This window comes from Convolutriloba macropyga, chromosome 7 (genome assembly GCF_964194025.1).
Source record: "Convolutriloba macropyga chromosome 7, txConMacr16.3, whole genome shotgun sequence".
In the NCBI taxonomy this organism is placed as follows: Eukaryota; Metazoa; Xenacoelomorpha; order Acoela; family Convolutidae; genus Convolutriloba; species Convolutriloba macropyga.
Window position 1 is genome coordinate 36755001 of NC_134474.1, and position 18216 is coordinate 36773216.

At 36.2% G+C, this 18216-nt stretch overlaps 1 protein-coding gene across 1 annotated transcript; it reads right to left on the bottom strand.

The window, feature by feature from the left end:
* Positions 1-234: 234 nt before the first annotated feature.
* On the bottom strand, positions 235-17529 carry LOC142342244 (small glutamine-rich tetratricopeptide repeat-containing protein beta-like). The gene is made up of 8 exons (XM_075393507.1): positions 17303-17529; positions 16497-16670; positions 15910-16009; positions 4815-5076; positions 4483-4584; positions 4268-4305; positions 2068-2160; positions 235-610 (listed from the first exon to the last, which is right to left on the bottom strand). The coding sequence occupies exons 1-8, from the start codon at positions 17412-17414 to the stop codon at positions 469-471; spliced, it is 1023 nt and encodes a 340-aa protein (XP_075249622.1). The 5' UTR covers positions 17415-17529; the 3' UTR covers positions 235-468.
* Between the last annotated feature and the right edge of the window lie 687 nt (positions 17530-18216).

Genomic DNA, 18216 nt, shown 5'->3' on the forward strand with positions numbered 1-18216 from the left:
CTTCTCCAATACTCCTCTTCGAGTCGTAAAAAAACAGCGCCCCAATACAATTCAAATTCTTTGAATTGTAAAAAAAATAGGAGCGCTATAATAGCCGGCTGAGAAGATGAAGGCGGCTATTAACCATAAAAATATTAAAGATAATCGACTTGTGTCAGACGAGCTGGTATCAATCCACCGCCGCGGGTTGAATTTGGGTTTCTATAGTTTATGTAGTCCAACCTGAAAATGGAGTCAAATCAAATTTGTATTTGCCAACTGTAAATATAATTGTGACTTGCGGAGACAAGACACATTATGATTAAATGCATTACATCAAGGTATATTAAATAGCTGATAAAACATTGAATATCGCAACAAAGATTATGATGTGTAAGTTGTGTATCTCCATTATGTGTAGTGATAACATCCGCTCTTAAGGTCGAAGTCTTTCCGTTCACGTGTCCCTGATTGCTGTTTTTTTGAGGGTCATTGGCTACCACTACCCCCTCCCCCGGACCCACTCGAGTCAGGGTTGTTATTATTTTGCCTCATTCCTCCAAACTGTTCACGCAGTCTGGCCACTTGCTCTGGGTCTTCTCTCTCAATCTGTTCAGCCAGTCGCTGTCCCCTGGACAAATAAACTCCTTCTTGTTCAGATGTGAGTGGAAACATTACTTTTCTAGGTGCACTATACAATGCTAACTCTAAGCACTAGCATAGCTAATATTAACAGCGAGTTACAGTAATTAAAATGTATCATTCTGCAAATCGTTAATCACGCCAAGCATCTTTCTTCATCTCGAATCGTTATATTTCTTGAACATAGCTGGCAGATTGCCAGAAAATAGCCGCAATAGATTCGTAGATCGGCAGTAAAAAAAAACAGTAAAAAAGACAGATCAAAAAAAATTGTCTTTTGATTGAAAGCTTATCTGTTATATTTTGATTAAAAATCTGTATAAGTTCTGGCTGCCTCTATTAGCTGATCTCAAATAACCTTCAATTAGAGTGACACACACCCATTTGACCTTATCTCTTTGAATTAAAGTAAATAAAAGTCAATTTCAAATTGAGGAAGTCATTTTTGAGAGTGAGGTAAGTCAAGTGTGACCAAAAATTTAATCACTCCAATGAACAAAAAACTCGCTCCACTAAGAGCGAAAAATGACGCCACGCATGCAATTCAGTTGAAATTGCATGAACGAATCAACAAAAAGTGGCTGTGACGTCATATGGTCGTAACAAAAATCATGACGACGAAATAAAAAAACATAGCAGGACAAGTCCTGACGTACAATTCAAAGAATTTTCATTGACCAAACAGAAAAACTAGACCTAGAATGGACTATGAGTGAATTGAGAAAACCATTTCAAAAAAAATCAGATAAAAAAATAAGAAAAAAAAAACAAAATAATCAATGTCAAAATGCCGCATGTGAACAAAAAACCACTAGCGAGTAATGAAAATTTAATTCAAACAAAAAACTAGGCCTAAAATGAGCTGTGAATGGATTGGGAAAACCATTTAGAAAAAAAATCCGATCCAAAAAAATCGAAAAAACAGTAAAAATCAGAGTGAAATTGCCGCATGTGAACAAAAAACCACTACCGAGAAACCGAATTTTTGTTCAAACATCACTTTCGCACTCTACTTTAAAATTAGAGCGAAAAAAATTCACGCCGCAAAACCACTCGCTTTTTCGCTCCATTTCCTGTTTCGGCGTGACCAAAATCACTACTCCAATTTGACTTCAAAAATCATGAAAATGTGTGAACAGATCTTAAAAAAAAGAAAAAGACAGCGCCCCAATACAATTCAAATTCTTTGAATTGTAAAAAACCAAGAGAAGGCCAATAATAGCCCCAGCTATCGCTGTGCGGCTATTAAAAAAGACAAGTTCATTAAACTTTTGAAGCAAAAATTAACTTCATTATCGCAACTGTTGTCAATGGGGCTTATGAAACAGAATTAAACCAAATCGAAATAAACTTTGTAAACTGTTCGTTACATGCCAATACTCGCAGTCTTGATAACCTGGGAGGCCATCCATTTTTAAGCAATGAGCGGCCAAATAAACAACTTACATTTGAAGAAACGCGTTCATGTTTGGAGGTTCTCCTCCCGGTGGCACAGAAGCCTCTTGAGAACTGCCGTTCTGCTGCATCGCAGAGCTAAACCTGTAACACACTTCATCTAACAATATCCTCAGTTGTCTAACTTAGAACACATGTATTCTAATTCTAAAGACAATTTTCTCAAGCTGTACAAGGTGGATGTAAATAACTTCTATAAACAGCGGGTTAAAGTTGAGAAGTCCAAAATATTTACAACCAAATTGCTGTACAAAATTTGAAATCAAGATTGTAAGTTTAGTGTTCCGCTAAACAAAACATTGCCCGCAAATTGCCGAAAAATAGCCGCCGTTGACCCGCTTGACGCACATTGGGATTGAAACAGAAAGAGAAAAAAAAGATAAAATTGACTGAAATTTGTTCTTATTTGTGTAAATTCTGCATATCGGTTAAATTCTAAAATTACAATAAATTCAGTTTCAAAACTGAAGTCTATTAAGCATAGTACTAACGCCAGCTAGCAATCGCTTTAATGGACTTTGATAACCTAATGCATTATGACTTAATGACCGGGCTTTATATGTTTATGCTTTTTCTTTTAATTTTGCTCTTTTGACTTTGATCGTAATCATTCATCCTGATCAGAGCGCCAATTAAACCATCCATTAATGAGATTAAGAAACAGGACATCGGAAAGAACTACAAAAACGAGCAATATTCATAAAATGCCACAAAAACAAACAATGTCTCCAGTAAAAAAAACCATGAAATGCATTTTGATTAAATCATAAATTAAATTTTGCATGACATCACTTGCATGACCTTTTGAAACTATTATTTAAGATAATAAGGAGAAAAATGGTCAGACAACAATTTTTCATTGCATTTTGAAAGCAGCTTGAAAAAAAATATGCTTCAAACCTACTCCCCTTTTCGCTCTATTGACTACTCAAGCGTGACTAAAGTCGCCACTCTAGCTTGACTTCGCATCGACATCATAAAGTCGCAATGAAAGTGTCAACAGACATAGCACCAATGCCAAATCCTTCGAACTATAAAAACAAAAACATAATCTGAAGACTCCGGGACCGATTCGAATATGATATTCACTTAGGCCCGTGCAATATACTCATTAAACAAAATTAACCTCATACATTATTACACTAACCATTTAAAAACAATAACAGTAGAAAAATGTGACAAGCCAAATCTGATAAAAACACAAAAAAAACAATCTCTTTAAAATGTCTTCACAATTTGCAACCACAAAAACTATAAGAAAAAAAGTTAATTAGAGAAAAATTCAAAAATTCGTCGGTTCGATCAGTGACACACGCGAATCTTTTCAGAAACATATGAAACAACAATTAAGAGCGAAACAACAAAAGGCCTGAAAAAATTATAAGATTAACCGACTAGCGTCGAGCGAATTGCTTTAAAATAACCGTCGAGCGGTTGGCTTCTAAACTAGCGAACTGAGTTGGTGATTGGGAGAGGAAGTGAGCGGGTGGTTGAGTGAGGGTGAGGTGACTTGCGGGTTAAACTTTTAAGATAAAGAAACCCGCATCACATGAAACTCTCCTCAAAACACCGTCTTTACCTGTTTATCCCATTTATGGGTACGAAAAGTTAAAAGAGTAAGCCAAAAAAATCGGTCAAGCGAGAAACCGAATAAAACCCACCGTACTGATATAATTACTAAAAACTTCGTTTGCGAGCAATTAATCAATCAATTCTGTGCGGAAACTTTCCTGTACAAGATGAAACCCTCACCTCTTGGTAGCGTAATCTTACGAACAGCTCTAGTATAGACAGTGAAAAAGAAAAATAACTGCGAATGATGCTCGAATGATAACCATTCTAAATTCTCTGTCTCCGCTTTTTACTTTTGTTTAGCAGATTGAATTTTTCAGCAGAAAAACTTCTTTTCACGTGCGACAGTTGACTTCCTCTAATACATCATCCAAAAATAGAAGTGGATAAAATGAAGTAAAAAATGGATCACTAATACTAGTCTTCGAGTCATAATAGGTGCGCTATAATAGCCGGCTAAGATGAGCGCGGCAATGAATAACTTATGAAGTGGCTACTATTTCCTTCGAATAGTACAAACTTGAAGTGCATTTTACTTTCAATTTTATGCAGTATTTCCGGATAAGTTTATTCGGCTTCGTTTATTATCATTCTAATAAAATTATTTGAAATTGCTTACGCGTTCATAACTTGAGGATTTTGCATCAGCTTCGTCGCCTAAAACATTACGAATATTACGCAGACATTGGACAGACATTTTCTACTAAGACATTTTCGATTTCAAATCGATCGTCTCGCTCCTACGATACTCTCGGTCAAATTGAGGAATTGCAAAACCATCATTTAAATCTAAAGAGTAGTCGCACAAAAGAGTAGATAGAGTGAATGATTTACCATGTTCATGAAGTCCGGGTTGTTAAGGACAGAACTGAGGCCACCCATGCCCCCTCCCGCGCCACCCATTAGACCAGCCAGATCCACACCTCCCAAAGTGGGCTAAAATAATCTCAATCATGATTTGATTTACAATAACAATTATTTGTAATTTAAAATAACCGAGTGAAATTATTGAAACGCCTGCCTTTCAGAGCCAAATTTGAATTGTGACGCATCACTCTCAACCAAGCCAATTTTCCTCAGGCTCTTCTCTTAATTCCAAAAACAGTTCACACAAGCCCAAGGATACCATTAACTTTAAACAACCAAAAGAAATAGACTGAACTAACTCCAGAGGGCGGTGGAGGCGCAGCAGATGCTTTGGCAGCCAGATCTTGAGCTACTCTGAGATTATTCTGGTAGCTCTCGTTGTTGGGCTCAAACTCCAGTGCTCTCGTGTACGACTCAATAGCTCTATCGTACTCCTTCATCTCAGTGTACGCCAGACCCATTCTTCCCATCACTTTGCTGTACTTGGGATCAATGTTTAGGGCCAGATGACAATCCTCAATAGCTAACTCGTGATTGCCCATTTTACTGTGGGCTGCAGCCCTAGAATAATATTCATACTCAACCCACGATTCGGTTCCATTCGCGATTATAAAACCAGATTTTACAATAAGTTGGCGTCGCCAAGCAATGACAACAGGATTTTGAGACGGGCCAATGTCATGACAAAACGGCTTCTTTAAGACTTAAAATTAAGCCCATATCAAAACAAAGAACCTAGTGGTAATCTATGCCCAAACTTGTAACGATTGTATTTAGTTTGTTTTTTGTAAGAGATATCAGAGAAGAAACCCATTATGCATATTTACGATAAATTCGGTAATTCGAATTGGGTGTATAGAGAAAAATTTAAAAATAAAAAACTAGTTTAATTTAAGCTTTGATACACTGATTTTTTAAGGTATTCTGGTAAATAGCTACTACATGAATAAGGACGTGGAGCTGTGGACAGATTATTAGAATGAGATAAAATAGCAATTTGCGCAAAAACGCAAATTATGCAAAAATTAGCAGAAAATTGTGCAAAAATGGGTCTTTCCACACTATAACCCCATCTTAGTGATCACATATCCTATAGCCCCCATCATGGTAATTATACCATACTGGGGGGAGGGGGTATATATCGAGGGGTCATATGTCACGCGCCCAACCAACAAAAATTATATTAACTTTTGCGAAACAAAAGAAAACATAAACCGACTAATGGCGGAAGAATTGCTCTCGAACGACAGAAGAGGCAATTTAATTCAGGGCTGTAGCCTAGATAATTTTTTCCTCATGGGTGCAAAAATAGTTACCCACACCGGGATTCTAACCACGGACCTCCCGATCCCTCACCAGAAGCACTGCCCACTCGGCTATCAGGCCCTTCTTGTTGCTATGCTGCAAAGGATTTTATTTTAGCAACAAGATTTACTTCGGAGTACGAGCAATAGAGATCACTCAAAAATGAAAAATGAAAGCGTGAAAAAGTCACTTGTGAAGTCAAAAGAATGTTCTAGAAGAAAAGAAATAGACCATCGCGTTTACAATAATTGCTACGAGCTTTGTTCGAGAGCAACTAAAAAAAAGATGACGATATTTTTCAAATACAACCGGGAATTCACTAGAAAAAAAGAACTCCAGCAAAAAGGATTCTAACAAGTTTTGTGTACCAAATCTGGAACTTCGTATCGATTTTTAGAATTCGAAATTTTAACTTGCTGATTTTTAGAACCAAAATCAGCAAGTTAACCGAAAAGCAGAACTTTTGACAGCCGTCACTGTGGATTCACATGCACTTATGCGTCAAGACGAGCCCATCGCTTTCGGAAATTTGTCATTGACGGCAGAAGCAGTCTGACTCAACCATTTCACTGTAATAGTGACTCATAAAAGCAAACTATCACAAAAAATTTTTTTATAAGGCTGACAATCCAGTGAATTTGACGAAAAAGTTGAACACCGTAACTAACAGCTAAAATCAAAGACAAATCTAAATAAATATTGTAGAAGATGCATCTCACTTCCATAAACAGTCCACTAAACTCAAAATACAAACCACGATAAAAACAGAGAGAAAAACATTTTTCTAATAGCATAAACAAAAGAAAGCTATTTCGTTCAAACTGGAGAACTAAAAAAACACCAAACCTGTTTTTACCGGCACCTCAAAGTAGCATGCATTGCTTAGTTTTAAAATCTGAAATAGTTCAACTCAACTCTCATTGGCTCAAGCTCTTTAATGACTGAAATCTCACTTTATTTAACTGTTTCTGATCATATCTAACTGTTTTTATCAATTTAAACGAGACTTGGTTTCGAAAAATTTTACTGATATTTTTTTAAATTTTGTCCCTTTACAAAGTTGTTTTTGTATGTCTCTCACATAGCCTAAAAATTTTAAATCCAACCATTTTTTACGACCTTACAGCACTTTTTAAAAAACAGTGCAATTTTAGCTTTCGCGTTACTGTGGTCGTTTCTGTTGTGTTACTTAGTCTCACTATTGACTTGTCTGATTGAGCTTCTAATGAGTCATATGCCGATTCATTTGATTCATAATTCATTGTTTCAGAACTAACTCTCAACAAGTGACACAACTTGTTTTTTTGTTATACTGTCACTCAGTTTTATTTGCAATAGGTCTCACTTACTCTCTAATTAGAGACGCCTATTTCATTTTGTTGGATAGTTCTACTTAGCTAATTGTTTTATTGGCTTCGACACATTTGTTTTCAAAACCTCCACTTCTGCTCGTTCAATACATTTTTGTTACCGGGTCCCCTCAGTGTTTTTGTTTATCAAAGAGGACAAGTTTTTAAAAGATTGATAATTCAAAAACTGTAAATGATTTAAAATCTCAGTTGCTTGTATCAATGACTTTGACGACATAAATTGTTAATCCATTAGTACGAAACGGTTATTGACAAACTTTTCGTGTGCTTAATTTGTCTCACTGGATTTATACAAAGTTCGTAAGTTGGTGTGCTGTCATAAATTCCATAATTTGATGGTTTCTTAGGTTGGCTTTTGAGGAACGTTTAATTTAAACACCCATTTTTTCAGAAATGCTGAGAAAAACTTATTGCTCTGCTTATATATTTTGTTTTGTTTTCTTTCCTTCAATGTAATGATAAATGATTTCACTACTATACGAAGCTGCTTGTCGAGTGAGGCCGATTCTCAGCTCCTTAGGATGTTTAATTCTTTTGGAACTTAGTTCAAATACTGTCCCACTATTTTTACAACACATTGTTTCGCTTAATCCATTTTCGCCGCTTTTCTACAATTTCACGTGTAATCTTTTGACTTCTCTAGCATGATTGCAATCTGATTCTGATTTTAAACAAAAATCGCGAAGCAAATCAATTTAAAATGAAGGGACATAACTTTAAATAGCCTAATTGTTGTGATAAACTTATTAAATAGCACTCACTGCTGTTTAATAAGTCATTTCAGATTACAGTTTTGGATAAACTGATAAGATACAATAATCGAAGAAAGGAAAATTCTTTATTCAGACTTTTAATATACCCGGTTAGGGTGGAAACTATCATCTGAATTATACCCGGTTAGGGTGAAAACTATCATTCGACGGCAACGAACTACAACAGAAAGTATGGCTATGGATAACATCAGATCATGGGCGGAACAGTCTGCATGCTACTTATGTGATGACATTGTACAACGGAATGATTCCATAAATTGTGTAACCTGCAGAAAATCAGCACATAAGTCCTGTATTGGCATTAAAGCACCTATAAAGGGAGAGATATTATGGAGTTGTGAAAATTGTGGCTTACCCTCAGTTGGTGATATAACCAAACAACTGTCATAATTGAGCCAGAAAGTGGAAGACCTGCAGCAAGTTCCGGAAAAATTAATTCAGATGCATGAAGAAATTAAACAACTAAAACCGAAGTACAGTTCATTTTTCCAGAAGCCTACTGTATCGCAATCGGTCACAAATTCAATATCAGAAACTTCGCAAAAGCCACTGTTTATGTTAGACCCAGAGAGAAAAGGTACTTTCAAACAGGAACCTGGATTTCGGCGAAATAGACTTGACAGCAATAACAGTGTAAAACGACCCAAACCAAATGACTGGGATGATATCGGTCAAGGCGACTTCATTGCTAAATCGAGCAGGCCAAAAAGAATCCAAAACGTTGGCACAAGGGCAAGTTCAAATGACTTTAGTGGAGTGAGATGAAAGCAAAGCAGACGGCACATCTATCTAGGGCGCTTGAATACAAACTGTTTTGATGAATTGATCAAGAACTGGTGTGAAAAAATGGTGCTGAGTTACTACTTCTCAGAAAAATAAGCAGAGAAGGGTCAAAACTGAGAAGCTATCATCTAGTTTTCGGACATCATTGAGAGAAGCGACTTTTGGCCGGAGAATGTTGTGCATGGCAGATACTACTTAAACGAGGAAGCTAGGAATTGGCTTAAATCTATACCGTCAGATGAAAATGCATCTGAGTGACTACAAAACCGTCTTTACTGTGGTCTGCTAAATATTCGGTCGCTCAGAAATAAAACAAACGAACTCTCGGATGAAATCTTAAACGATAATTATGATATTTTTTATAACGGAATCGTGGCTGTCAAGCGATTTTGATGAGAACTATGTGTTAACTCAGGCGTAGGAAAACTCGCAGCTTTATAATCAACATAATTTGCCTCGAACAAACTCCCGAGGGGGGATTAGCGTCATCTACAAACGTAAAATCGAACTTACACTTCTCTCGCATATAAGTACGTCAGATTTTGCAGCTGCCTTTTTCAATTTTCCAAAGAAAGTTATCACTCTGTGCTTGCTCTACAGGCCACCGTCAGGCAGCACAAAAGTGTTTCTGGAGTTTTTATGCAATAACATTCAACCCTTATCGATTGAGAGTGACCTGTTTTTAATTGGTGATTTTAATATGCCTCAGAGCGCTGCCCTAAATTCCTTTTTCCAAGAAACTTCACTAACACAGCTAGTGACGAAACCAACACATCGTGCAGAAAAATTCTGGATCTATTGGTAACAAATGAACCGTATTTGTTTTCTGAGATCGAACAACAACGCTTAGACTACAGTGACCACGACCTCATCAAATTTTGTTTTTTCCATGAAGTTGTTTCCTCAAATAGCCTAAAGCCAGCTGTTTTCAGAGCGTGGAAGAAAGCCCAAATAAGCTTGCGAATGATGTAGAGTTGACCTTAGATCTGAATGGACACCTTATCTGTGTAGATACTGCTGCTGAACTCCTTGTCGATGCAATAGATTTAGCTGCAAAAGAAGCCATTCCAATCGAGAGGCGCCGCTCCAAATTGGCTATTTGTCCTTTCTTTGACAGAGAGCTTCAAGATTTATAAAGAGATAGAAGAAAGCTCGAAAAAAAGTATAAGAAAAATCCAGACAACCAAAGTAAAGAAAAGTTTTTGGCGGCAATCAGGAGATGTAAGAGATGTTCAAACGAAAGAAAACTGAATTCTTTGATGAGCAGGTTAATCGAAATTAAAAAGAAGTACAGCAGCTTCAATATGCTAATGGGCGTTAAAACTACAGAAAAACTGCCTGCTGGTTGGGGAAAAGATGCTGAAATTGCTCAAAAATTTAACTCCTTCTTTGAGGAAAAGGTAACAAAAATCAAAAGTTCTATTGAAAACGCCACCACGACAACAGTTGACAAACTACTCTCCTTAAAACCAATACACACAAGCCATGTTAACCCAATGAGTGTTTTCAATCCCGTGGATCTGAATTCTCTGGACAAAGCTTTTACTGAAATGTCAAGTAGATACTGTGAACTAGATTCCATGCCTACTGTGCTCTGCAAGCAGCTGTACAAATCATGGAAATTTTTCTTTCTATTCTTGATAAACATGAGTATTCAAAATGGCGTTTTTCCTGAAATTTTTAAAAAATGCTTTGTGGAGCCGAAACTTAAAAAGCAATCTTTGGACACAGAATATCCAAAAAGCTATAGGCCCATTGCAAACTCTTCCTTCCTTTCTAAACTTCTTGAGAGAACTGCAGCAGGTCAACTACGGAAACATCTGGATATAAAATGGCCTGCTTGACCCACAGCAATCAGCATACCGACGCTTTCATTCTACAGAAAGTTGTCTCCAAGACCATAAACGACCTTTATGTAGAACTTGACCAAAGAAAATACCTTTTAGTAATTTCGCTTGACCTAAGTGCAGCTTTTGACACACTGGATTTTGCTATTTTTGGAAAAACTTTGGAAGAGCGCTTCAAAATCACAGGAAAATGTAAACAGTGGATCATGTCTTACTTAACCGAAAGAAAACAACAAACTCAAATTCGGAAATCTTTTTCTTCAGAGACTGAAGTTTTCTACGGAGTACCTCAGGGCTCCACTCTTGGACCGATGATTTTCTCGATGTATGCAACCCCAATTGGTGATCTTATCAAGCAATGTAACCTACGGTACCAAATGTACGCCGATGACACAGTTTTGTACACCAAAATCGAAATACAGGACGAAAAGCCACTTATTGAAACTTTGAGGTTACAAGTTAAAGAATTGTTCGGAGCTTTTACAGCTTTGCAACTCAAAGTTAATCCGGACAAAACTGAAATAATATTATTGTCTACTAAAAAGAAACGTCCAAATATCACAACGCTAAAACTGGACGATATTGTTTTGAATATCAGTAGAAATTTGGTTTCAGTTGGTATTAGTTTTGATCAGCACTTGAGTTTCGAAAAGAATGTAAACAAAATCACGAGCTCTTAATACAATGAACAGAGAAAACTTTACAATAAAACATTATCTTTCTTTAGAGTCACGAAAAGTTGCTGTACAAAATCTAATTATCTCTAGGCTTGACTACTGCAATGCTATATTATCTGGTTTAAACTTTAAAGAAATATCAAAATTGCAGAGAGTACAGAATGCCGCTTGCAGATTCATTTTCAACTTGCGAAAATATGAGCCTTGTCGTGAATTCAGATACAACCTGCACTGGCTGCCTATTGCTCAGCGAATTGACTTCAAAATTTTGACATATGTTCACAAAATTGTGTACAACCTCAATGTGCCACTTTTGGAAAAGCCTAGTGATTTTTCAGTACAAATATAACCAAACTCGCTCCGAAAACAAATGGAATATGAAGTTGCCAAAAACCAAAAACTCTTACGGTTCACGAGCTTTCTCTTTCCTTGGCCCAAAGAAATGGAATGCTCTGCTCTCATACCTACGTTGTATAGCTGATCATACATTGTTCAGGAAAAAGTTAAAAACGTTTCTTTTCTCGAGTTCTTACTGAATGCGTCTTTCAGAGAGAAAACGGAAAACAAAATTCTTCGGAGGTCCAGAGTAAGCGAAACCAAATGTAATTTAATGAAACGACGCTGTACATCCATCGAATTGAGTAAACCCTACAGCAAAGTAATCCTTCCAGAGAAAAGTCAACGAGTGTTTCAAAATTGTATATTAGGAGCAGCGAACACTCTGCAGCGATCGCGTAATTGAAAATATGAAATCATTTGGTGTAAGAAATGTAGTTTTCATGGCTGGTACAAACAACCTGTTCGATCAACGTAATAAATCACTGATGGGACCTATTGAAACATCAGATGAGATGTATCATCTTATTGAAAAACTCAAGTTCTATAAGTTCAAAGTAACGATTATGGCACTAATTAACCGAAAAGACATATGGAAAATCATTAAGAAAGTAAATGAGTGCTACCGGGATGTTGCTCGCGATCATCGGATTCCTTTCATTGAACATAAAAAGTTTCGATATTGGCATATATCGTCGGATGGAGTGCATCCAAATCCGCAAGATATTTGGGAACTGGCGTCTGATTTTCGGTATGCTTTCAAGCAGATTAAACGGTGGCATTTTTAAAGCAAGCATGGTTTTATCAGATTCTAATTTCATTAGCTGTGAGAATTTCTCGGTTAGAGCAGAAGTATGACGTTGAATGCTCGGTTAGAGCAGAATACTTAGTTTTGAGGCTCGGATTTATCAGATTTTAATTCAGTAGTTGTGAAAATACTCGGTTAGCAGATGTTTGACGTTCGATAAAATGCTTGGTTAGAGCAGAATACTTACAGTTTTGAGGCTCGGTTAGAGCAGAAGACATCCGGTGAAAAACATTGGTTAGAGCGGAAGTTATGTAAATTGTTCTACTTTGGGATCATGTATATTCTTGGAGAAGAAAGAAGATATTCTATTTTATCTGCTTTGGAAACATGTCTATGCTCGGATAGAGCGGAAGTTATTCTAATTGTTCTTTTTTGGAAACACATTAATGCTCGGATAGAGCAGAAATCTAGATGAGATCATGAATCCAACCTACCTCTGTGTCCAGAGGAGGTGGAGAAACAAGACCCTCTACTACTACTACTACTACTACTACTCCTTTAAAAAAGTGAATCGACCCATAAATTATCCCCTCCAGTTGCCCCAAAAAAAACTTTAAATGGTGAACATCAAAATATTTAATTGTTACTTATTTCTTGTCTAAAAACCAAGGGAGAAGAAGCGATTTCAACACAAGAACACATTTGACATTTAATCTTTGACGCATTTCTTGTTTTCAATGGATAAGATTAAAACTTTAATTCAAAGAAATTGAATTGCATAGGAGCGCTGTCTTTTGTTAAAGATCTGTCCACATTTTTCACCTTTTCTTGTCAATAAGCAGTTAAATTGGAGTAGTACTTTTGCTCACACTGGAGTAGTAGGAAGAGCTAAAAGCGAGTAATTTTAAGTTGTGATTTTTCTAAAAGTTTTTCAAGCGAAGTAGTAAAAAAATGTTTTATGAGACTGTTTTGTGAGCAATTTTTTTACGTGCTGCAATTAGAGTTGTTTTTGCTGATTTTTGTCATTGCATATAGAGTCTTTCAAAGGTGATATGTGCTTTCCAATAAGGCGTAGTTGCAGTTGTTTAGACGCCTCAAAAGGCAACTAATGGTTTTTCTTGACTTAGAAGCTATTTGTCCTCATAAAAAACGTAAATTTTTTGGATTTCTGTTGCTTTGTCAATTAGTTTTAGTTTCATCAAAAAAGTTGTTGCTCTCTGCTGAGGTATTTAGAAAAGACAAATTTTAATTTAAATTTAGGTTTGGACGAATGACAATATTTTTGAAAAAAAGTACCCATTTTTTGGAGTTTTTATCTTTTATCAATCTGTTTATCGTTCTCTGACTTAGTCTCATTATTGAGAGCTTTAAATAGCTTTGTTTGAGTCATTCGATTAAAACGTTTTTTCAAATCTAACGGTTTTCACGACTTGCTTTCGCAACTTGCTTTAGAATAATGCTGTTTTGGGATTTTGCCACTTTTTGTTGGTTTTTGTAGTTCTGTGACTAAATCTCATTAAATAATGATAGGCCTCAATCTCTAATGACAGGCCTCAACATTAAATTCACTTCAAAATTGAAGGTGTTAACTACTGATATGAATTGTTTTCGAAAACTGTTCTTTTTATTCTTGGATTTTTATTCTTATTTTTTGTTGTTTTTATCATTTAGTGTCAATATTGGCAGGTTCTCCGATGTGCCAAAAGTAAATCTATGTAATCCTTTTCATCCATAGCTAGCAATTTTCAGTACTTTGACGTGATTGGCGTTTGTTAGATTTTTCCGTTTTTGTTGTTTCGTCGCTTGGTCATTAATGAGACGTACAATTTGGTAAAGAAAGCCATAGTTGAATCTACTTAAGGTTTTCAAATAAACGCTAATACTTATCTTTGAGTTTGACAACATGTTTGTTGATCATTTTTTAACTTCAGAGTGCTTCCTGCATTTGTGGCTAACATTGTTACGTTGTCATCCAAGCTTTTTCATTGAATATGCTATACGTTTTCATTCTATCAAGAGTGCAATAGACGTTGAAGATTTAGCTTTAGTTGGGTGTTCAAATTATTTTCATCCCACATATTTTCAAAGAAATCGTAAACATAGCCGACAAATTGCCGGAAAAAGCCGCCGTTAACGTGCTTGATGTACATCGTGATTGAAACAGAAAAAGAAAAGAAGAAACAATTTGACTGATTTTTTTTCTGTTTTTATTTCAGTGTCAAAAAGTTCTAATTTGGTGTGCAGTTTCAGTTAGATTCTAAAACTAAACTTAAGCTTCTAAACAATAATCTGATAAGCTTAATACCAATATCAGCTAGCAAACTCTCCAATAAACTTTGATAACCTAATTCTCAATGACTTAATGACCGCGCTTTATCGGTTTATCCCGTCACTTTTGATTTTGCACTTATGACTTTGACCGTATTCACTATATTGCGTAATTGAATGCATGAAAGAATTTAAAATCCATTTCGTTAAAACAGTGAGTAAAGTACGTCAAGTAAAGTAAAGTGAAAATCGTGACTTATGTAAAACGAAAAATGTGATCAAAAGGTAACGTGAATTTAAAAAAGGAGCGCGCCTAAATAATAGCCGTTTGAGAGGCTGACGATTAAAAACAGGTTTTTACCAAAGGATGTTTGTTGTCCTTCTACTTTCACTGTGGTTTTCTACAAATTTGGTCATTGCTGTCTAAATTCCCATTGCGCAAGGAAATTTCAAAGTTGACGTTGTTCGAAATATTAACTTCGAAAATCCTATTTTTCTAAAACGGAAAAATATCAATTCAGTTTTACATTTTGTGGTGTTCTGTTTACTTTCTTGGAGGTCCTGATTGATGATTTTTCATTATGGGAGCAGTTCTTTAATAAGCTGAATGTTGTTTTCAGTTTGTTCAATTCCTTGAATTGTAATTCAGGACAGGTCCTGCTGTTTGGTTTTTTTAATTTGGTCAACCTTTACAAGTTATAACAGAAACCATCTAACGTCGGACATATTGATTTCGAACGACAGGGGCTGTAGCCTAGCTGATTTTAATGGGTGCAAAAAAATTCCAACTAAGGAGGTTTTCGAACCGCAGACCTCTATTGTAATTAACAGCCATTTACTACTCGGCTATCAGGTCCTCGTGATAGCAGACCATACAATCGCTTTTGTTTTAGCACCAGACTTAACCGTCAGATTTCCGGAAATTAGCCGCCGCTGATTCCCATAACCCCGATTAGGATTGACAGATCAGAAAAAATGGGAAAGATTGTTGTACAAAAAAAAACTATTTTAAAGTGCGATTTTTTAAAATTCTTTTTGTAGTTAGACATAGGTTAGGTAGTTTCTATGAGACCGACAAACTATGATACAGGGGCTAGACATACTATGATACATGCGCTAGTATAAATACTAAAAAGAATTAGAGATTGTAACTAAGACTTATAAAAACAGCTATAAAGTTCAAGTAGCGGGAATATCGAATTTGGCTTTATTGGTTTATCCCTATTCTATTTTAGAGCACCAATGCAATTTAATCATCTTAAATGGAGTGGTGATATGGATAAGTACCTGTTGCTGTAATAAACTGCATTGCGTGGATCGAGGTCAAGGGCTGATGTGTATTTCTCAATTGCGTCTGAGTAGCACTCCTCCTTCATCAAGTTATTGCCTCAAAACACAAATCAAAGAATCATAATCAACTGCCATAATCAATCAAGCTCATAATCAATCATAATCTGATATAATCTCAAACTTACAGTGTTTTCTAAGGCCATTCAGTTTTGACATGATTCACCAAGATAGCCACATATATATTAGATAATTGAATGTTCATGCTTGAAATGTTCATGCTTGAAATTGAATGTTCATGATAATTGAATGGTCATGTTTTCTATCAGGATGAATTACTCACTAAGATCTCAAAAATCCCAATACTACAAAATCACGTAATGGACTTTCGGGGTCAGATCTGCATTCCCGCGAACATATTTTTTAAATGTTTTTAGTCAGTGCGAGAACAATGATTTATGAGCACTTGAGCTATGATAATAGTTGATTAGTCTAGCAAGTGCTGGAGACTATACGTTACAATGTACACCATTATAGGCACTGTGATCCCATTAATTAAAGCTGGCAATATTCTACGTGGTAGCTACCTTCATTCTTAAGCCTTTCTGCTGCTTCCTTGTCTTCGGGTGATACTGGTTTTTGGCTCTGTTCAAGGTGTGCCTGGAGTATGGAGGGCAGGCTGGCAGGTGTGAACAGGTGTCTCCTGTCTTCAGGATTTGTTGATGACACGCTGTAGACATTCTCCAAACACTGACATGCCACTACAAATAACGTCCGTTGTATGTATAATACACATTCTCCTCTTCAAATGGGTTTTGCTGATGAACAACTCCCGATTAAAGTATACAAATAGGCCTTATTATAACTCTCATGATACAGGCATACTTATCTAGAAGTTAAGTGGATTTTTCAAAACAAACTCTGGGTCTTTATCGCGTTAAGCTAGCTACCCCCCACTCCGTTATATTTCCATTACATAGGAAATCATAATAGCATGTGCCGTTACATATGAGATCATTGCAATAGCATAGCTCGTGCACTCGGAAAGGCAAATATGCCCCCACAAAACTGGGTGTAGAAACGGCAAAACTGATCCCAAACTTCAGCCCAATTCTGCCAATTTTTTGCGTGATGGTACTGACTGCGATATCGAATTGAAAGCACTTGATGCAAGTCGTCCATATTTTGTGATGATTTTTGAAACCTTCGTCATATTGGCGCTCTTTAAATTTCAGGTTGCATTATAGGTATTGTTTAAATAAGATCTACAAGCAGTGTTATGAGTAATCAAAACATTTATTAGATAAGTATCATCCGCTTGATCTTCAGTGTATAAACTGTTATAGACATGGCTCCTCTATCTCTTTAGCTTTGATAAATCAGGACAACTAACCTTCCAAGCTCTCCTTGGAGTCACTGTCTAGTTCAGTGGAGGACATTTCATCGTTGAGGAATGACAGGATACTGAAGATGAGTTTCCTTTTGCTGTCTATCTCGGCGGCCATTATTTTTAGACAGGAAGTTTCCTCTAGTATTCTATTACAATTATTACCACAATTTCAAACCAAACTAACACAACAATCTATTCTCTGAAACAAACAAATTAATCAAAGTTTTTCTCAGAAAGTGTGGCAAGCACTAATAATCATATATTTTTAAAGACCTAACGTGACTTTAAATCTATATATTAACGGCACTAGTGAACATGGAAGTCCTATTGAAGTAAAATTCGTCGGTCGGCCAATCAAAAAGAAATATAGCCGAAAATTTGTGATCGCCTAATAGATCGCCCCAGTAATGCATTAACACATATTTTTTAATGTTTTGATTCAGGATGGGAAATTGTCACAATTAGGCCCAAAAATGGCGTTGAGACGAAAAGGAATAATGATGTATTTATTTCGGGTTAATTAGTCCAATGAATGTCGAAAAGGAAACATGATTTTTTCGCTTGCTGTTAACTAGTCCAATGAATGGCTGTATTTCTGAGGAGGCTCACCGGCCAATGAGGTATGGTCATTCCTCAGAGATTCGTGTGACTTGACATGAATCTATCACAGCCGAACATAATAGTTTTTGCCCAAAAACAATTTTCTTTTCACCTCAACTCAATTTTAGAGTTATGGTAATTTAAATTTCTATGGCCGATCAGGTCGGCTAAAAGTCTAAATTTTTAGTGCGTCAAATTGCTGCGACGTCACCCATTATTACATTCACCTGGTTACCATTATATGTAGGAAAAAGCAACTACCCACTATGAAACAATTTCAGGACTCATAAAAATTCTTCATTAATGGAAATTCCTTG